Raw genomic sequence first — 22534 nt, 5'->3', positions numbered from 1 at the left:
AGCCATTTCCATCACCAGATCATCACCAAATGCCTGGAGACACTTTGCATGATGCTTTAATCATGTTTACATGTATGGTTACAGTTTGCTTTAGATGATCTGGTTGTGAACTGTTGGACAGAGAGTATGCTCTTGAAAGTTTTTCCACCACAACTAGGTGGCATCCGGGTTGGAACTCCAGAGTCATATCTTACTTCTGCAGTTTCAAAAGCAATCTGTATCCTTGGTGGTGTATCTCCAAGTCCTTTTTTGGAATATATCAGTCAGTGGTTTGTGATCTATTTCTGCAGTGAATCTCTGATGATACCTTAAGTCATAGAATCTTGTACATCCATAACCCAGGCCAAAGGTTTTTCACTTTATGCATATAATTTTTATGCAGTGGTTATAGCCCTAGATGCATATAAAACTAGCAACCAATCAATTCCATGATGCTGTAGTAGTCCAGATTCATCTTCTGAGGCTTTGAGTTTGATGTCTTTTAATGGATCAAAGAACTACAGTACTGGGGCAGGAAGGCTCTGCTGAAAAAAAGGACAAGGCCCCTCACCACTTCTGCATGGGGTTTGGGTGGCCAGCTTGGCTCCGGTGTCAGGCAGAGGAGGCAGGGGAGTGCGGGAAATGCAGGAGCTTGGCTTGGCATCAGTCAGTGCTGGAGAAGCCCCTAGACGGCAGCACGCTGCCTCTCCATGTGGTGGGGGGTCTGGCTGAAGTATTTATATGGTGTATAAGTTGAAGTAGAAATTTAAGGGTAAATTTTGGGGGTTAAAAATTTAACTCTCCTGCCACCTCTGACATTTCCTGTGGGTAAGTAAAAGTGTCCTCTTTTTATGTTTTTGTTCAACTCCTGTGGGTTTGTACATAGTTGTAGTTCCCCTCCCGTCTCCTTACTGTTACCAGGGAATGGGTCTGGTCTGTTGTTTCTTGTATTCTCTTGCACCGTTCCTGCCTTGGTTTGTAGCTCTTCTTTGTGTCTTTTTCTTAAGACGTGGGGCTTTTCATGTAGCAGGTATCACTGGTTTTGCATCTTCTCTTAGCTGTATTTTATGTCACTGGGAGGTGACCATTCCCTGTGAATCCTCATAGGATGCTAGTAATGCCTTCAAATTTGGTTCAGTGTCATTGTCCAACCTCCCTATGGTATACATCATCTTAACAGGGCCAAGTAGCTCACATGTTCCTCTGTATACCACCACAAACTTGTTCTGTTGTTTTCCTGTATACCTCAGTGTGAGGGTGCACTCTCCTACCACTGCAAGGGTCTCTTCATTACAGCTTTTCACAGACACTTTAGACTCTCTCATTTTTATAGGCCCCCTCTATTTTAGTTTCTGCAATTACATTTACTCGTGCCCCAGTATCTATCTTGGAGATAACATAGGTGCCATTTGTCTGCATTTTAATTAGCCTACATTTCAAGCTTTTGGGCTCTTCTTGAAAAATGCTTAGGGACACTTCTTCCTCTTCACTTGAGTCTGTTTTTGCACTTCATAAATTCAATAACCTTCATTGTATATATGTTGATACTTTCTCTGCACATATTAACACAATGGGCGGGTTTATTATAACTTCCACATTTTTGCCCAAATGCAAGTCACTTTTGATATTCATGATGGTTACCACATCACTGACATTGTTTATGACTTCCCACATGAATAGGCTTGCCCAGATTGATTTTGGTAGACTTTTGTTTTGATGGTTTAGTAATGGTGCTAGCAGTCACTTCTTGCATGTCTTTCTCTAGGCATTTTACATGTGTTTCTGTTTGTTCTGCATCTTTCTATATACATATTGCCTTTTTCTAGTGTCAGGTCCCTTTCTCAGTAATCACTCAAGCTGTTTACTGTAACATCCTAGGACTATCTGGCCTTTAACGAAACGGTCTGTGAGTGTTCCATATCCACGGGAGTAACTTTTTAGTTTCAGGTCTGTGACAGACTTCCAGTTTCCCCTTCCTTTTTGTGTTCTCATCCAGAACATTTATTTCTCATAAATTATATTTTTTCTAGGAATAAAATGATCTTTAAATATTTTCATAATTTCTCTATGGCTATTTTCTTGCTCCCCTTCGTCCTCTATGTATAATAGGCATTGCACACATCCAGTGGTCCATTGCCTGCAACTGTTGGGAGCTGACCAATCTTTTGCTCTTCCTGTACTACATAGTGGGTACATCTACACATTGTATTAGTATGGAGCAATGAACTCCAGCACAGTGTGCCCTGGAGTTTATTGCTCCCAGGCACTGTGGTTGAACAAGTACCCAGGACTGCAGCATGTTGAGCTGGGTCGGAGCAGCTCCAGCTGACAGAGTGCCTGGGGTCTCATTCTGGCAGCCTGGGGATGCTCTAACCTGGCTCAATGTGCTGCAGAGGAGCCAGCTGGAGCACGAGGGTGGTCCAGTGTGGGGCTAGCCAGCAGGCAGCCCCCGCACTGAAGCACCCTTGTGCTTCAGCCAGTCCTGCCAGCATCTACACATGCATTGCTGTGCACTAAAGAACTCCACCATAGGATAGTACTTGTATTTACAAGTACTAACCTAGGGCAGAATTAGTTTATTTCCTGTGGCTTAATATGGTCACATGTAGATGTTGAAAGTTTACTGCAGAGCTAATTAGGCAGCTCCACAGTAAACATCTTGTATAGATGCACCTGCTAGCACAGAGGGTGGCATTCTGCACATGACCTTCACTGGGCACCAGAACGCCTGGCTATGGCTCTGATGCCGTGCCTTCCACTTTTGCTACCATATTGTATCCTGAGCTTTACAATGTGGAAATAACCCCTTATTATCTACAGAAGCTTGTATAAGACTATTTACACTACAGAGGTAAGAAGAGCTTGCTGCTACCTTTGTGGCTGGCCTACACCTGGTCTGTCACCCCGAATTTCCTGCTGACCTTACCCAGAGTCTCATGGAATACCACATTCCTGGACACTCTGTGCATTCAGGAAGCCTTACTCTGCCACATCCACTTTCAAGTGATGGTTTAATTCTTTCTTTTAATTTTGGCAGGTGTTTATTGGCATAAAGTAGGAATAAAATACTGGTAAAATTGTTGCTTGAGTTGAGCCAATGTTAATACCATAAAGGTATTTTTTTTATGTGCGTCTTATTGAAAATCCAAAAGTTTCAGTAATAACGAGACTACAGAAGACAAAAAATAAAACCTTATCTCTTCTGGCCAAATTGTAATTATTCTAGAAGTTAATAATCTAGCAGACTCAATATTTTCTTATCAATCATATAAGCAGAATAGAACCAAGGATGGGGGTTTATGTTGGTTTGTTTATTTGCACTGTATTTACATGGCATATGCTATGTTGTGTAATTGTATTTATTCTGTGCTGACAGCAGATTGTAAAGCCTTCTGCTGGCCACTTACATTTATCTTAACAAGCTGGTTGAGTTTTCAATTTCTGTGAAGCATCTTAATTTTTGCATTTTTCATAAATGTATTTACACGTACTTTCTATAAATGAATATGTTGATGCAGCCTCAGCATGCAGAAGTAACATGCTGGATCCTAGGAAGTAGGAGAAGGGGGTTGATTCTAGGGATTCATATATTTATTTAGATTTGGGATTACTTAAAAATACAAGAAAATTAATACTCAAATGTCACTCCTACACAGCACCTCAGTTCAGTGTTACCTAGTCCAAGCGTATGAAGCAGCTCAAGTATACAGGTAGCCTTTTTGGAATTCCTCACCTTACAGTGCTAGTGTATTCATCTTAGGCATTTGTGATAGCATGTGCTGGGTGGGTTTTTGCATGCCTGTGCTCAAAAACGTGAAAGTCAGCATAGGTACGCAAATATTTTGGGACGTTCAATCTGAAAATCAGGCACAGGGAGACCTTAATCCTAATCCTGGCACAGGCTCTGATTCTCTGACCAACTGTGTGTGGGCAAGTTACTTCCTGACTCCTCCACCTTGGTTTATGTCTATGCATTTTTACCTTATTCAGACAGACTTCCCTGAAGTGCCTAAGTGAATTGAATGACCATATCATACAGGATTTTTTTTTATCTTTGATGGTTCTATTCAGTTTGAATACTGTTTTGTTTTTTGTTTTTTCTCATGGATGTGGAAAGTGTTAAAGGGAAACAAAATTAAACACTGGGATAATTCATTTAAATGTAGGATTACATTGTAGGGTAAGCTATTGACCTCATCCACAAAACAGGGATCTTTCTGTTTATTGTGACGTATATGCATCCGTAGGTTATAAATACTGTAGAAATATTGCCCATAGCTGTAGCGCCAGGAAGGTGCCTAGACAGATGATGACCAAGGCCTAGATTAGGGGTATAAGGAGAGAAAATGGAAGTCCATCCAGAGGGCTCAAACTGAACTAGGGAAGAAAGTTGGTCTGGCACAGGTCTCTTAGAAGGAAGACTCTGCCAGTAAAATCCTGTATGCCCCCAGCAGTCATTGTAGGCACAGAGCATTTTAGAGATCTGATCAATCCAGACCCCATTTAATATTATAACATTTCTAATATTTTCTTGGGTATGTTTTATTTTTATTCTTCTCTTCCCATAATTTGCAAATTAAGGGGAGGTGTAGTATACTGAAGCAAGCTTGTCTTGTTTGGTTTTTTCGCTTTTAGATAATAACGAAAAATTAATGCCATGAACTCAATAGCAGAGCTGCTATCAATGAAAGATATTCCATAGATAAATGAGAGTTGTATTGAATTTGTTGGCAGGGGGAAAAAGCTTAGTTATATGGTGAATGCTGCAAACTCATCAAGGTCCCAGCTTTGCCTTAACTCTGTAAATCTTAATTTTCCTAACAGCTGTCAACAAAGACAAGCTTGAAAAAGCAACTGGCCTGAAAATCCTGCAGACTGGCATGGGGGAGGTAAGTGACTTGGGGGGCATTTTGTATTCTTAAAAACATTTTAATTGTTCTTTTATGAAATTGTAGAGCTCATGTATGTCGACTACCAGTGCCTTTTTTTGATACAGTTGCATCTGTCAGAATACAATCTGCTGCACAAATAGTTCTGTATGCCACAGAGAAGAAGTTCAATTTTTAGGAATAAAGCTTGGTGGCCTTTAAAAAATGTATCTCATCACTTTGTTGTATATGAGGAACAAAATCCCAAAACATAAGCAAAGCAATTGCTGTATGTTATTCCCCCTAGGTTTGAGTGCTATCTTGTCTAGACCAATGAAATCTAAACTTGGGGCAAAGAGCTTGCAGATGTAAGGAGGAATGTATCTGTGCACAGCTTGCTTATTTACAGTGTCTTTTGGGTTTAACTTGAAAGATAAATATGACTCTGATACACTATAGTGATATTACTAATAAAAAAACTCAACTAAGTTCATTATTATTAATAAAAAATGATGTTATCTGCTAAGAACACTGTATGAACTATGATGAGATAATTCTGGTGCTGATTTATTGGACATAATGTTTTTTTCTTTTACTTTTAAATTATTTTGTTAGTGGAGAGTGTTCAGAAGTTTGGGCAAATGCTGGGTTTTTATGATTGTATTATTTACAGAATTAAGGAAAACCAGTAATTGGTTAAATATTGAAGTAGATTAACTATTTGTGATTCATTCTCAATTTCTGGAATCTCCTGTTCTTTATCCATCTATAACAAACAGCCAGTCCTCCAAGGGATTGCACATATGAATAATGAAGCAGTCAGCCCTAAAAAGTTGGCAATTGCAAAATCTTCTGTGTACCCAGAACTTGCATTAGTTTGTGGATCTAAAGGCAATAATGACAAACATACAAACATGCTTGGCTAGTGTAAATCAGAGAAGCTTCATTGACTTTATTAGAGCTGTGCTGCTTTACAGTACTTGAGGTTGCGGTCTGGATTTACAGAATTGTACTCATGTGGCTAGGCCCTCTGAAGTCTGTGGGACTGCTGCTAGTAAAATGACACCTGTTTCTAAGTACTTGGATGGTTGGAGTTTCTAGGCATTATCCAAAGCCTGTGGAAGTCACTGCAGAGTGCCATTGACTTCGAAGTGCTTCAGATGAGATTCTCAGCGAAGAGCCTTATTTTGCATCTTTGAGTCTGAGATGCACTGCAATAATTTAGCAGATGGTGAAGTCAATTCTAATTTTACGCATTATTTTCAGAACTTGGTACTTCACTTAAATAAGGAAAATATTTGTGATTTTGAAAAGCTTTATGGAGGGGAAAACTTGCCTTGAAAGCATCTGCTTTTGAGCTAAAAGGGTAGAATGAAATGGAAAAATGAAACAGGCATTGGGAAGTCTGCAGAAATGTTTCAGTGTACAGAGTTTTGCTACATTGTTATAGCGTACAGAGCATCACTATATTTATTATTATTATTATTATATTATTCTTGTTTCCTCAGTGACTTTTAAACTCTGATTTGGGTTACCAAATCAGTTGCCGGTGTTTTGCATTTTTTTACAACATGGTGCATTTTTAGCAGGCAATAAGTGGAAAGAAATAAACCAAGCTAAGGTATATATTTAAATATATGTATTTACTAGGTATAGTGACCAGGTGGGAAAACAATCAAGCTGTTTATAACATTAAGATATTAGATGGGAACTCTTGATTCAACTGCAGACATATTTTGTTGGATGAGGACCCAGAAGCTCTCTGGTGCGTGCTTTCCCCTAAGAAGTTTATCAGTTACAATTGTACACACACAAAATACATTTCTGAACAATCTTACCTCATGAAAAATAATACAGCTCTGTGATTAAGCCAGTCCTTTCTTTATTTTTTTACACTCTTTTCCCCCCAAGCTATTGTACAAGGGCTTATGGGAACTAGCAATGAAATGACTAAGCTTGTACTTCACTGCAGACTGCTTAAATTCAGTCCCAGTAAGCTACAGCTCTTTATCAGACATTACTGTCTCAACAAAAATGGATTTGCTATGTACACTCACCTGTTTTGCTGCGGTGTCTTCCAGTGGGGCTATCTTAAGGAAATGAGAATAGTAGTTTATGGCAAACACAGCTTTTTTGTAAATTGAACATGGCTTACTCCAACCTGGACTTTTTCACTTGACTGAAGTCTCTATTTTTGGCACGTTATAAGCCTTAACAGTTTCCTTAATGTCTGTGGTCACCTGAAGCGTGGAATAGAAAGCATCTTTGCCCTTTTGGGGGGAAATGAGCCCTAAGTGAGTCTCAGGTACCCGTTTTAACACTTTTCTGCAAGCAGTCTCATGAATTGTCATCCTAATGTCTTATGTAACTCCGTAAATTGATAGTAGGCACGAAAAATATTCGCTTTTGGCCACCCTGTGTTTGTCACCTTAATTGTTTCAGCAGGGACCCATCTTCAGCAATGAGACTGCCAATCTTAGTCACATTTCATCTGACTGGACGGGGTGTTTTTTTAATTAGATTGTGATGTACATGAACTGGATTTTGTTCCAATGCACTTATGCCTTAGAGTGATTGTCTGTAACCACCAAATATCTCCCAGTTTTGTATTAAATATGGCAGTTATGCATTTGTAGATGAAACAATAATCTTAGTACTCTTGGACTGGGCAGTTTTTTTGACGATGGCGAAATACGGTTTCTAGTGTATTTCAGCTACTCCCAGATCCCATAAATATAGACGTGAAGGTCTGGATCCTATTCCAGCTCTTAGGCCCCTACGTGAACTTGATTTTGTATTTAGGTATTATTATTGTTATTTGTTTTGTGTGGTCGGTTGGTGTTTTATTTAGCATTAGCCCTGCACGTCTTTTTCTTTCCAAAACTGCTCAGGGCATAACTTTCTTCTGTTTCCTTTCTTCACTCAAAGTTACATTATCAAAGTTCAATCTATGTTATTGTAAAACACCTCAAACGGAAATTTGTAGAAATGGTGTCTCTTAAATAGGCTCAGCACACATTCTTTTTTTCTAAAGGCCAGAAACCTACTGATGTATCAAACAGAGAAGTATTTGGTATCGTTCCTGTACTCCATAGTGACAGGACAAGTAATGATCTTAAAATACAACAGGGGAGATTTAAGCTGGATGTTAGGATGAACTGACTATGAGAGGTCGGTAAATTAGCTCCACAGTCTGTTCTTTTACTATTTTGGATTCTCTATCATGTCATCAGTGTCACCACCCTGGATTTCTGCGTGGTGTGGGTGAATGACTTCCTGTGGCAAATGCTAATTGTCCTGTTAAGCACTAATTCTGAGCCTTCTGGTGATGTCTCTCAGGAAATTGTTCCCAGATTTCAATCATGATCTGGCGTCTTATCAGGGACTCAGCCACTTAAATTGCAAGCTTGGACCTTCAGTCTGAGGTCAGCTACAAACTCTTCTGAGTTTAACTATTTTTTCCCTTCTGTTTAGAAACATGTCATAGATTTCATAGACATTAGGGTTGGAAAAGGACCTTGTGAGATCATCAGGTCCAGCTCCCTGCCCAGAGGCAGGAAGTCAGCTGGGGTCAGATGACCCCAGGAACATAAGCATCCAAGTGTTTCTTAAAAGTATCCTGAGTAGATGCTTGCACAACTTCTGGGGGGAGTCTATTCCAGATTCTGGATACTTGGACAGTAAAAAAGTTTTTCATTATGTCTAGTCTAAAACAGTCTTCCAGCGGTTTGTCACCGTTAGATCTTGTCTTCCCTTGGGGTGCTCTGGTGAACATATTTTCTCCCAGTTCCTGATGCACACTTATGTACTGCCACTAGGACCCCCCTGAGCCTTTGCTTCTCCAGGCTGAAGAGTCCCATGCCTCTCAGCTTCTCCTCATAAGGCCTGCTGTCTTGACCACTAATCATGCACATAACTCTCCTCTGGACTCTCTCAACGTCGCTCAGATCTTTCATTTTTATGTGGTATATTCATCAATTTTTTATAATACAATTTAGTAGTTGGCCATTGCTTCATTCAGTATGGAGCTGTAGCTGATCAGGGTTTTGTAACATGAGCCCCTGCAAGAGGCAACAGCTGGTTCCAGCTGACATTTGTAAGAGCCCCTAAAAGATACAGTTCCCCCAGTTACTGCTACAGATCTGCTGGAATTTGCTTCCTGACAGTCGTGCAGCCAAACCGCAGCAAAGCCCAGTTCATTTTTTTTCCTTTTTTTGAGAAGGCCAAGTGAACAGGGCCCAGACAAAGCTCAGTCTCTCAACTGAGGTCATATGTGAATTCAATAAAATTTCTGTGACTATCTCATAGCTTATGCATCTCTTTAGTTAGTCTGTATGGTGCAAGTCTACCCTGATTTCTGCCTTTTAGACACTGGAAAAGAGCCTGACGACTGGCTGAAATATCCAGAAAAGGGCCAAAACCAATCTGCTGTCACATGACACAAGCAAAGGAAGAGGCAGGTCCTCTTCCTGGGGCTGAGAGGCAAGGGGAAAAGCAACTGGAGACTGCTAGGACCAAAGGAATTGCTTCTTTCACATAACTTCATGAGTTTTTCTCTTTGAATAATAAATGATACTCTCTGTAGTCTTGAACTTTGGCATGTCACCGGTTCTTGCTGGGGCTGGCATGAGCTCACCAGCGTATCGGTACTATGTTTTAAATTTTTCTCTACCAATTTCCTAAAGAAAAATGCATAAAATAGTCCAGTTATTAGATTTTTAACTGCATCCAGAGCTTGCAAGTTGCATTGCCTTTTGATTCACTTATATTGTGACAGACATCAAAGATAAAACAGCTCTTTTAAACTAAAAAGTGGAAATTCCACAAACCAAATTAAGTGAAATTAATGTTCTGCTGTGCACCCAGATGTTCCAAAGCAGATCCATCCTATTTTGACATGTTTCAGGGGAATCTCTGTTATCTGTATTTTGAACAGTTGAGAAATATGTTGCAATGACCTAATATTTATGTTGCTACAATCAAACATGAAAATCAATATTTGAAACATTATCCCAGGGGATGATGAGATATGCAGCTGGAAGTACAGGGGAGGGAACTTTCTACAATAAAATAAATGCCTTGGTGAGTAGGAATCAAATATCTAAATGATCATCTTTCCTAATGTAACAATGATATTGAATCTGAAATATTTCAGGTTGCTGTGAAAACACATTCTCAGACCTAACACAGTTGTATGCTGGCTGTAGTATTTCAGTATCTTGCCAGATAGACTCAGTCTAGAGATGGCCATGGTGGTGCCTGGGAGAGAGAACACAAGCAGTGTCAAAGATAATATTATTCCTCTGATTGAGCCAGATGGCTGCCATTTTGTAGGAGAGCAGCTAGCAGTCTTACCCAGTTTGGCTATTTCTCATCCCTGTTTGGCTAAGAGGCTTGCACATGTTTCTTTCAGTGAGGGATGGATATTGCAGCTATTGCCATCGACTGACATCATCAAAGTGAGCTAGTGCCATTTTCCCCATGCAGTGACATTTGAAAACTCTCCAGAAACTGAAGTTGCTTCAGATTTTGACTAATGGCTGGTATTGAAGGATATCTTACTAGAGAATGTGACTTCAGTATTTTTTAACCTACTCAGCTACCATATGGAATTTAAGCCGTTAGTTGTGATACTAAATAGGGACCTACAAAAGCTGCCTTTTTCCTTGGGCGGTTGTAGTCAGCAATGACACAGAAACTGGAGTCCTGCTTGTATAAGTTATTTGTATAGTGCAGTCCAGCTCATCTGAACTACCTCGAAACTAGCTAGCTCAAATCCTGGCAGCAGCATAAAGCGCTGCACAGACTGACTGCCCAAGTATTTACCAGGGTTTCATGGGGGTTTTGCAGCCCAGCTGACCCCATGCTGCAACAGTTATGCTGCTGTCAGTACATAAGCAAGCTAGTTTAAAGCCAGTTTACAAATATCAACCTGGGCCACAATCACTCTCCCAGATAGTAGTGTAGTTATACCTTGGGAGAGCATTCTTTGTAAGGGTCTTCAGCTTTGGAAGTTGGTACCGCCACCACGGGTCTGTAAAATAGTCCAGCTAGGTTACTGGTGGTTACCAGGGATCCTAGTTTTTGCCATTTAAAAATCCCAAAATCTCTGGTAAAAAGTCAAAAAATAAAAAATTCTCTGACTTAAAAGCCCCAAATCCACATTTTCCCACAATTAAAATGCAACACCACTATATACATTAGTATTAGTTTAACATGATATTTTATTGATATATTTACCATTTTAAAGCAGTTTGGAAACCTACCAGCACCTCAGTCATTACAATGAATAAATTCTAAATACCTATATATTTTGGCATTTGATATTGGTTTTTTTATCATGGTAAATCAGAGCTCCCCCTGCCTGCTTCACTCACCAGGATGTAGGTCCAGCTGCAGCTGTCCCCCCTGCTGCTTCATGGTGTTGAGAAGCCCTCATATACCGGTGCCCTGCCCCTGCCCAGGCTGCTGCCCCTCACTCCTGATCTAAAGCCCCCCACCCCTGCAATCCTGCTGGTGCCCCTCACTCCTGACTCATAGCCCCCTGGCCCTGTCAGTACCCCTCACTCCCTACCCCACCTGCAACCTTGCCCCTCATTCCTGACCCATGGCCCTGTGGCCCCATAGCCCCCCACTGCCCCCACGCTCTTCATGCCAGACCATCAGCCCCCTACCCCACCAGTCCTGTGTGTGCCCTTACTCCTGACTCAGAGTCCCTTGGACCAACCTTTGCCCCTCACTCCCAACCCACGGCCCCCTACCCACCTCCAGCCCTGCTGGTGCCCCTCATTCTCAACCCATAGCCCCTTTCCCCTCAACCCTGCTGGAGGGGGTTACCAGCTGCCCCCTGCCCCAGGCAGTTCTGTGCAGACTCAAACAACTCCAGTGGGGGAAGGGGGAGGGGAGAAGGGGGAAGGGAGGTCCTTCGGGGTGGTGGGGAGCTATATACTGGTGCCCATGTTCTCGGGGGCAGGGTCAGCCATGTGTGTTTGGGAGATGCTGCCTGAGTGGCAGGGGGCCATGTCCAGACCACCTGGTGCAGTGCAGTGCATAAGCCCTAGCCTGGGATGGGGCAGTGCCACTAGTGTCCCCTCCTCCTCCCTCCAGCCTGTGCTGGGGTCAGACTCACTTCATCACTGCCTGCACAAGCAGGAGCCACTGCAACTGCTGCAGGTAGGACTGAGACTGCCAGGAGCCCCTTGCCCTCCTCCAGCTGCCTTCAGCATGGCCTTGGACCAGAACTGTGCTTCTGGTCCTCCCTGCTGCATCCCAGCCCCAACTGGCAGCATGGGGCAGTGTGTGATGGCCCAGCCTCTGTCTATGCTTCCAGCTATGCCGTTCCCCACCACCCCTGAAGGACCCCCCCTACCTCCTTCCCCCACTGGAGGGTTAGACACCTCCAGGCAGGCCTGCCTGGCAACAACACCGAGTTGGGCTTACCAGTGATCCCAGCACCTGCCTCAGACCCCTTTCCTGCCCCACTGCAGCCCCAGCACCCGGACACATTTCCCGAGCACTGGCAGGCACCCACAGAATCCCACATATGCACATGCCACACCCACATATCCCCTCCACACATACACAGCCCCTCCACACACCCATGCCACTCACACAAATGCCCCACACACAGCCCCCCAGACAATCCCCAAGCCCTGGCCCTCTAACCTCACTCCTCCCACAGACTTACCTGAATCCAGCTGCCAGGGCTGCTCCCATCACCCTGTCTGGCTTTATTTCTGGCTCTGTGTGTGCGTGTGTGTGTGCATGCACACACATGTGGGGCCCCCTGCCTCCAATCACTCTTCCCCCACTTCCGCCAGCCCCAAGCAATTCCAGTTTACAAGGGGAAACTCACTGTTTCCTGATCTGAAGGGGAAGATCCATGATTTTATCCTTTAAAGGGAGAAACCTGCATTTTTCTGTGGCAAACAGAAAATCCAGATCCCTGGTGGTTTCTATTACTGTGTCACTTAATGCTATGTCACAGTTTCTACAATTATGGGAAAGGGTTCTTTAATGTAAAGGAACACTTGGAGCAGAAGACAGGAGTTCCTTTAATGTATGTATGTTTGAGTCTAAACAAATTATAACTATAAATTTATATGAAATATTATTAACATTTAATATATTAAATATTTAAAATAAACACCAAATATTGATTAAATAAGACCACATAAATACTTCAAAAACATTCTTTATGGAGGTATGTTGAAGAGTGGTAACATTGTTACCCAAGAATAAAGAATATCAGGTTCTAAATTGGTGTTACAATTAAAAACTAACTTAGGATATTTAAAAAAATACTATATTTACTTAAATATAAGACAAGAGTTTTTCCCCCAATCAGCATAGGGAAAAACGCTGCTTGTCTTAAATTTGCTTACAAAGAAACCTCATTAACTATGTTGCCTATCATTAAACTACTGCCAAAAACAGAATATGCTCAATAATAGAAACTAACTATGAAGCTCATTTAAATGCATGCAACACTGAGCATGACTATAAAACGCATGGCCCATATTGAGCAAGCATGCTGATAGGGAATTTTTTTGGAAAAAATAGTATACGAAGTTATATATATGCATCCTCTGTCATAAACTTTCCATCACACATCTCAAACCATATTAAAAAACCCACACACCTGTTACAATAAATGCACCTGCTTTCCTGTAGCCCCACATAATAATGGGGAAGGACAGGTTAGTGCAACCCATCTGAATAAGGTATATATTAGTGTCCATTGCACTCAATCCTCCTCCATGCTGACTCTTCTTCAAGTCATGGTGAGCCACTGCATTGAACATATTTCAGCTTCCTCTTCATTCCTGAAGCAGAGCTGTGGTTTTATTTCCCATTTCCAGTCATCCCTGTTTCTTTGCAAGCCTTACAGGTCTGGCAGACATCACCAAACAGAGCCCAAACAGTTCACCCAGAATCCCTCTGCCCCCCACTCTCTGAGCCTGGCACAGTGAAATAGCTCTACTAAAACTTGCAGCAGTTTCAAAAAAAGGTAAAATCAATTCTGGTTGAACTAAATCTGTGAATACACTGTAATTTGCATATATGCAAATTGGCATAGGCATGTTTATTTCAAAGACTGCAGGCACGCCTACACGTGCAATTAATGTGACTGAATATACTCTGGCTTAACTGACTCAGAGTAAACTAATCCCAGTGTCACCATCTACACATGCATTAAAGTGCAGTAATTTACTGTGCTGTTGGATACCACTTGCATCTGACAGAACGATCTGGCAGAGCAGTAAATTAATCTGCTATGCTCTAATTGCCACACACTTTTAGACGGTGACACTTTACTGTGCAGCAAATTAGTCTGAATGGAAGAATGAATATTTTAATAAAGAAATAATAATGATATCAGAATTTGATCCCATAGTAGATTTAGAAGTAATCCTTCAAAACTGTAAGGAATAAAGCTTAAACCCTGGAAAGAACAGGAGAACAATTTGGCTGATTTAGTTAAGACCTTGTTTTGTTTTGCAAACACATTGTTGTTAATATTTAGAGTTATGTTAATGCTATTTATTAACTATTTGTTATACTTCAGAGCCCACTAGAGGGCTATTTTTAAAATAAATGTCATCCACAGTGTTAATAATAAGCAACAGAAAGATGCGTAATAAGCTAAATAAAAATACTGTTCTTCACAGTGTATTCTTGGTAATATACCTTATGTAATAATATGCAATATGGTTTAATATATTTAAATGTTACATACAGTGTTTAGGTATTTGCTTAACTTTACGCATGTAACTTGACCCCCAATTTTAACTGTCAGCAAGCTTAAAGTTAAGCACACACCCATGTGATAGTAAGACTGGCCTTTGTCATGTCTCCAACAGTTTCTGGATACTAAAGAAAGAAGTTCCAGTGTTTAGCTTTGTATTTGATTTGAATATTACACAGGAGGTATTTTGGCATCTGATTGACAGGTCACAGCTTCAGCATTGAAATCAGGTGTCTTTGGTAATTGCTTTCCTCCTTAATGGGATTGTGACAGCTCTCTTCCACTTCTTTACATTTTTTTTTTTAAAGAAAAAAGACAAGAAAGAGAAGGGATTGCAATGGGTAAAGTTATAAAACAAACTTTGCATTCATAGACAACTGTTAGTTTATTCTGATACGTATTTTCCTCCTGAAACACTGTAAAGAGCACAAATAGTCAAGTGTCATGTTGGTTCATGAATTCCTTTACAGTAGTACGCTGTGATTTAAAATAGCAGAAGTGCCAAGTGATGTAGCAGTTGCTATGGTTACTACAGTAATTCAATTTTTATTCAGTATCATGTAAAATGAAAGAGGTAAGGTTTGCCTTGTGGCTGTAGGCACTTAAGCATCCTCCTGCTCTGTGTGAGTGTGTGTGCATGTGTGCGCACACATGTGTTCATAAGCATGTTTTTGTTTTAACATGTTTACTTTTTTTTAAAACATAGTATTTGCTCGTATCAGGGATATGCCTCGTATTTTGGCCATATAATACCATTGTGGTTTTCAGTAGAACTTCTCATTTAAATCCACCAGAGTACAATAGAAAAAAGTGTTAATACCCTAAGTTTACTGGCAAATGTGCTGTTGAAATCAGGGGAGTTCTGCATAAAAATGACTGGCACACCTAGGTTTTGATTTGGAATTCTTGATTCTTTTCCAGCATAGGGAAGAGATGTGATGCATTCATATAGGGAACAAGTGTCCACAGCAGATTGGCTTTGTGAAGTCTAGCATCCTTCCTGTTGCAGTAGCTGGTTCACGATGCTTAGAGGAAAGTGCTAACCTCTGTAATATACCTAGTCAAAACTTTGCATGAAAACAGCATTCTTTATGCTGATGTCTCCTGACGCCGTCTGGGATCCCGAGATTTGGTTAGTATTGCTGCTAGGAAAATTTCTGTCAGTAATACAGTGCTGATTCTTTCAAAGTGAAATATGTCACAGAAACATGTTGATCTCAATCTTTTGGCAAAATAGAAACAGGCCTGGGAATATAGATTGCCTGGGAATGCTGACAGCTCCATGATCGGTTGTGCCTCCCCAGGCTTACATACACAAAAGCTTAAAAGTGTTGGCATGGGCTTCTAGCATCTGCAACTCTGGAGCAGCCTTACCAAGCTGACTGTCCAAGGGTTTTGAACCCTAGCAGTTTCAGGAGCCTCCAGGTAGCTCCTGGAGCTTGTGGGCAGCCCCAGAATCAGGTCTGGTCTTTCAGTTCCCTAAGCTATTACTTCCCTAAGCTATTACTTGTTCCCTTAGTTTGGGGAACAAGTAACTCCCAGACTTAGGAGTGCAGGGAACCAACTAGGCTAGAAATCTGCATGCCCTGTCATACCTGGCCTAAGTATGTACCTTTATGGGTGGCTGTGTAGTGACTATTAGTTTGGGTCTTTAGTATTTGGACATGAAAACAATGGTCTTTTCCACTATGCATGAAGTTGGATGATCTTGTGGCATAAAGTTTTCCTAATGTTCACAACCAAAAATTTACTTTACCTTGCACATCACTGCTTTTCTGTACTCGGAAGCAGCAATAGTTCTATAGTGCTGTGCTTATGCCTTTGTAAATTCCTTTAACATCCTTGGAAATGGAAGGCTTTATATATTATGCATAATCAAAGTATTTTTAATTACATTCTAAATTAGGCATGAAATATACAATTCAATCAAAAATTTAAGGAGTTCAGTTTTGGTTTACCTCCTTTTTTTCTCATTCACTTTTCAGTGTCAGAAGGAGATTCAGATAAGCAGATGTTTGATGTGTTTTGACCAACCACAGTTCAGTTTACTCTGCTTTTTTGGCTAAAGCTAAAGAGGAAGGTGCAAGTACAGTTTCAATACTTAAGAATTCCTACATCTTCTATTCTCAAAAGTTTGTATGAAATCATGAGACTGTATAATTCATGAACTATGGCTGTGTACATCACAAAGGCCTCCCTCTCTCTTTGGTACATGTACATAATGCTTGAAAGCATCAATGAGCTTTATGCCCAGGTATCAAGGAGATAATTGATCCCCAAAGGCTACAGACTGTTCTTGATCTTCAGCAAAACTCCCATTATTTTCAATGAGAATTTGCTTCTACTGATCAAGAGCAGTGTAACTTGGATTGTGGAAGTCCAGTGCATTGGCAGGTATGAAAGCAAGTCTTGGAGGAATCTGAGAGCATTATCAATTACATTAAAAATAAACATACATTCTTCTAAAATTCCCTCAGTCCTTGTGTGGGAGATGAAGGCACCAAGCTTTTCCTTGTAGCACCCATAAGAAGAAAATGGTACAAGATTCCACTCCAGTGCAAAGGATTCAAAGTCCATTCACACTTGAACAACCTTGATGAAGATGACATTGTAGTTCTGATTTTCTTACAAGGAGACACCTCTTTGTGAACTATTTAGCTACCTTTCGTGTGCTGAGCAGATAAGAGTAATGAATTTACTTTCTAAATGTCACTGGTGTTTTTATGATGCTGATATCAGTTGATTGTTAAAACTGCTATTTACAGATCTTCACTAAGTGAATGCAAACAAATTCTGCTCCTCAAAGCTCTGCTAATATACAATGTTCAATTTTTAATTTCCAGTCCATCTTAGATTATGGTGATGAAAAACAATATTTAATCCCTCGTTAACACATGAATAAGCGGAAACTGTCATTTTCCACCAAACAATAACGGGATTATCTCAAGAACTGTCAGTTTATGTGAAAACATTATGTTGCCCAAATTTTCATAAAAATTAGCAGTGGATAATATTCAAGATCAGAGCAATGGAAAGAGGAAAATCTGCATTCATGGTAATAAATATTCATATTTGTCTGCTCAGGAGATGAAAATCTAATCAAGGGGCTATTGATGCTCTGGCTTTTTTTTTTTTTAACCAAGATGTTTCATCTAAATTGGGTTTGATATGGAAATTAGTCTCACTCCAAGTCCTCCAGGCCATGAGCATGCTGGGATAACACTGGAGGTGTCCAGTGCATCAGATGTTGCTGCTGGCATCTGCTGCTACAGACAACAAATAAAATAAAATAAAATAAAATATGACAACATCTCACGGGTCAGCCTCCCAATAGCTCAAGGTGTTTTTTTCCCTAAACATTTTAATTTTATCCCAGTTAAATCCTTGATACTGCAGGGTTAAAATTGTCTGTGTTTTTTTGCTTTTGTTGACAATTACCATAAATCAGATGACACTCTGCACGAAGCTTAATGAAATATGTATGATTTAAAAATGGGAAGATGATAACTGCAATATGTTGCTTTAGGGTTGTGTATGTCTCTATGTGTGTCTGTGCGTATCTCTGTGTGCACGTGTACAGTTTGAAGAGCTGTGCATTTTTGCTTATTTATGCGGGCCTTGTATTGGACTAAATTGCATGAATTAGCAGAAACTGAAAAACTAATGCAATTCTTTGCAATAATGAATGTATGAAATACACATTAGTAGGAAAATTGAATCAGAGTTTATCTGAAAAGCATGATAGGGATTCTGTATTTATGTATTCTCTAAGACGCTCAGGTAAAAGACATTTCTCCATAGTGCACAGTGTGTCTACATGGGTTGGCAGGGTGTTACCTGTTGTGGATCACTGCTGCCATTCAGGCTGCCTTTTATGATGAGACACCCTTTCAAAAATCTGGTGCTTCAGCTTCCATTTTTACCTCACTCAAATTATTTCTAAGACACCTGCTCCTCCATTATGGCCTTGCAGGAGAGGTGTTTGCACTATCATTTCATTAAAAAAAAATGAACATGCCACCTTTGTGTGCAAGTAAGATGCCCAAAACCTCCAACCCAAAGTCCCTTGCATTTCCTCGTTCTTTTAAAGGTGCTGATCTTAAAAGGACTCAATGTAGTACAGCTAAGGGCAGATCTAGGATTGCAGCAGAGCAGTTGTAGCCACACACCCTTCTTCTGTGAGGTGCTTGTGCAGTTTGCTTTGGCTGCAGTCGGGTTGGATCCAGTGGGGTGCAGTGGTGCGGTGATGCCCCCTTTCAATTACTTGCTGCAGGCAGAGTGGGGTGGGGAAAAATATGATGCTGACTGCTGGAGAGCAGCAGCCGTGGCAGTACTATCTGCTACAGCTTGAGTTTCCCCCGCTCCAGCTGCTGCTGGGAGATGGGCTTTCCAACCAAAAGTTGCAGCAGCCCTGCAGCATGGGCTGCTCGGGGGCTGTCCTCCAAATTGGTGCCACCTCCAAATTGGTGCCTAGGGCTTGGACCCTGCTTGCCCAGATACACTGCTGCCTGAGCTGCAGCAGCCAGAGTCTGCACCTGCACTCACAGTACAGCAGCAGCAGCTGGAGTGCAGGGAGCTCAGGCCATGGCAAGTAACCCAGGGGAGTGCCTGGGAGTGAGGGTGGGGGCATGCGAGCCCAAGGTCCACGCTCACCTCAACACCTAGAGCTCTCTGAGGCCCCATGAAAGCCATTGCCTGCCCATACTCACCAAGACTCGAGCCCCACACATGCAGAGAGCGCAGAGCGGAGCCAGACCCTAAGTGCTCAGGGTGAGGCAGGCAGATGCCCCTCCTGAGCACTGCTTCCTGCAGGTGAGAAGCTCCAGGTCTCTCTCTAGCACCAGCCACAATCCTACTGAGAACACGCCCTCTGCTTCCTGGGAGCTCCAGACAGTGCGAGTAGGACCTCTAGGCTTACAGCCCTGCTCCCAAATCCTGGGCATCTAGATCCTTCTCCTGCTACCATCACCTTCCTACACCCACTAGGCCCCCAGACTCACATACACAAGTAGCATTGCATCGCCATCACTACTCTCCAGTGCTCAGCATAATATTCCTTCTCCCATCACACTGCCCAGGATAGATAAGTAGCTCACTATGCCCCTGCCGCCGCAAGATCTGGGTGAGGTGGAACGGGGCAATGGGACCACCCCAGCCTTCCATCACAGGGCAGGGAAGGTGCTGCTCCTGTTAACTCATCCACTGCCTCCACTCATGGAGGGTATCCTGTAGCACCTAGGCCCAGGGTGAGGAGCTCAGACCCCCCCCCCCTTTAGCAGGCTGTCCTTGTTCCTGCCCTCCCTCCTACTCCCACCCCTCTGTCCACAGCAAAGGGTGGCATAGGGTCACACTCCCTTTTCAAAATCATAGATCCACCCATGGCTGGGGCCCTGCTTTTTCATAGCTCGTGTCCAGGGGGTGACTACCTCTGCCATTTACACTTTCCCACCCCCCAGACTGAATTCAGGAGCAGGGGAAAAGAGGAGACAAGTAGCAGTGGCACTCACCCCCTGGGTCCCAGAGCTGCGTGAAAGCAGGGGCTGGAGCCAGAGCCTGCACCAATAAGCTGGGGAGCTCACCGCTCAGAAGACACAGGGCTCAGGGCCCTCCAGGGGCTGCACCAGCATGATGTTGAGCTCAGAGAGTTCACTGCACATCTAAGCGTATGGTGGGGTCAAGACCTGGATCTACTCTGGGACAGCCTGGTGCTTTCTGTCAGCCATCTAGCACACTTGTGGTTGCTGTTAGGTATTAAACAATAGAACCTAGCTGCCACCGTTATGCACATTGCAATTGGGTGAGTCAACTCCAGTGAATGCACATAGGGTTATTTGAATCCTGAAGGAATTGCACCTAGAAATGGCAGCTTAGGTTTGAAATTGGACTAAATGTATCATCAGCATTCGGCTACATTGCTCCAGCAAGAGAGAGAGAGAGAAAGAAATGAAACTATAAGGAGAGTTCTCGGAAGGAAAATATTTTCTTAATTGATCCAAGGAGAAAGGTACGAGTAACAATGAGAATCCAATTTAAAGCATCTTCCTTCCATGGAGCTCTATCCACATCTGATAGAAATATGATGATGTTCTTAATATAGTTTCTGTATTCCTGTTAATGTGCAAATAAATCATTGTAAATCATTGATGGGCAAGTACAAGCAGCATGCAAAGCATGGTGTGTACATATTGGCAAATCTACCACTCTACAGTCTGTGCTGGCACCTTTCTCCAAAACATTTTTCAGAGCCTTTCTCTTTCTAATCAACTCTCTTGCCAAGCTAGCTTAAAATGATAAACGAAAAGTATGAGGCATGTGCAGCAGATGGATCAGTGGCAATAACACACAGGTGTTCCATTTTTGCTCTTGCCAGGTAGTCAGTATTAGCCAGATATATTCTGGGGATTCCCTTAATTAGTTGCTGAAAGTGCCCATTCCTTTTACACCTATTGGCTAACTTTATGTAACTAGCATTCCTGCACCTGCTAAAGGTACTTCACAGGAACCAGAAAACTATTTGGACCACAGCTGCCATTTTTTTCTTTCTACCATCCACCCTCCTTGCAGACACTAATAGATTCTGTTTATTTGATCCTTCCCTGCAGCAGAAGAGTGGCAGATTGTTTGGGCTGGGATTAGACAGGTGCCACCTGCTGCAGGTTCTTTAATTGTTGTTACCTTTGCACAGTTCTTGGGATCTTAGTTTACGTAATATTTTATTAAGGAGGAGAGTTAGGGGTTCTGGTTGTATAGCAAGTAACAAAAATCTTGGTAGATGAGCATTTAGAAAGAAACTGTGTAATTAGTTAAATTGTTTTCTGCTAAAATGTTGGCTGCAGCTGCTCTGAGGTGGCCCATGGACAAGATGGATGGATGATGATGATGATTCATTGATCACTGGAGCATTAAGCAGTGATTTGTATTAAGGTAGCATGTGGAAGGTAGTATTTCAATGTGAACATTAAGTAAGGTGAGCAGCACTAGCAGTAGAGTAAAAAAATAACAGTTTCCCCATCCTGACAATTTGAGATTTCAAAAATATAATCGTTTTGCGTGTAAGACAAAGCTAAGTGATTTTGAAGTGGTTCCCAAAAAACAAAAAGCAAACAAAACATTGAAAGAAAGATACTCCAGAATATCTCCTGGTAGTTGGGACAATCACAGAGATGTAGGTTCACGTTCTTGTTCCGCTGTTCTCCACGGTCCCAAGTAGCTGCTCTAATTAGCATGCTGTTGGGTTTTCCAGGGCTGGTCTTTATCAAGACCTTTTAAGGTGGTTCCACATTGTACAATTAAACATTGGTTGGAGCAGGATTGCGGCCTAGTCAAGTGGTGTATGCACAGAGCTATAGAGTCACTCTCCCTCATCCGTTTAGAGAATATTTAATTATTTTTATAAAATGCACCAGCTCTAAATGGAGGTATTAAGAGAGACCAACCCTGGAACAGGTAGTTGGTCAGGACAGCCACCTAGGATATGAGTGTTTCAGGTTCAAGCCCTTGGTCTGCCAAAGACTTAAAACCACTTCTCTGTATCTCAGGTGGTTGCCACCTAGCTATTGATTGATTTGGGGTGAGTCCCTCTGTTTCTCTGACTTTGTCCAGATTTTCTGTCCTAGAGCTAAGAGACATTTCTCAATGAAAGTTTCATAAAACTAGGTATGATAGATGCGTCTACACAAGATGCTAACTGCGCAGTAGCTGACTGATATGGCACAGTAGAGTGTCACAGCACAAGCAATCCTAATACGCTACTGCACAGTATTATTAGGTTACTGGGCAGTAGGGGTGTGCAAAGCGGGTCATATTCGATTCCAGTTCTGCCTGATTTGGGGGACAGTGTTTTGATTAGTTGATTTGGATCACTGTACCGATTCGAATCCAAATATGAAGTTTTAATGTTGATTCAGAGAATCAGCGATTTGGCCATAGACACAGCTTT

General features: G+C 41.8%; 1 protein-coding gene across 1 annotated transcript in view; it reads left to right on the top strand.

Annotated features, from left to right (window-relative positions):
- PTPRN2 (protein tyrosine phosphatase, receptor type N2) overlaps positions 1–22534 on the top strand; it is a 1174657-nt gene that overhangs the window by 774636 nt on the left and 377487 nt on the right. The window contains exon 12 of the mRNA XM_019507947.1: positions 4804–4868. Coding sequence (XP_019363492.1) covers positions 4804–4868 — 65 coding nt within the window. The remainder of the gene's footprint in view (positions 1–4803; positions 4869–22534) is intronic.

This window comes from Gavialis gangeticus, unplaced genomic scaffold (genome assembly GCF_001723915.1).
Source record: "Gavialis gangeticus isolate Ggan-Ray unplaced genomic scaffold, GavGan_comp1, whole genome shotgun sequence".
Taxonomy (NCBI): Eukaryota; Metazoa; Chordata; order Crocodylia; family Gavialidae; genus Gavialis; species Gavialis gangeticus.
The sequence above is the reverse complement of the archived record's forward strand: the minus strand, read 5'-3'. Positions and strand labels throughout refer to the sequence as shown.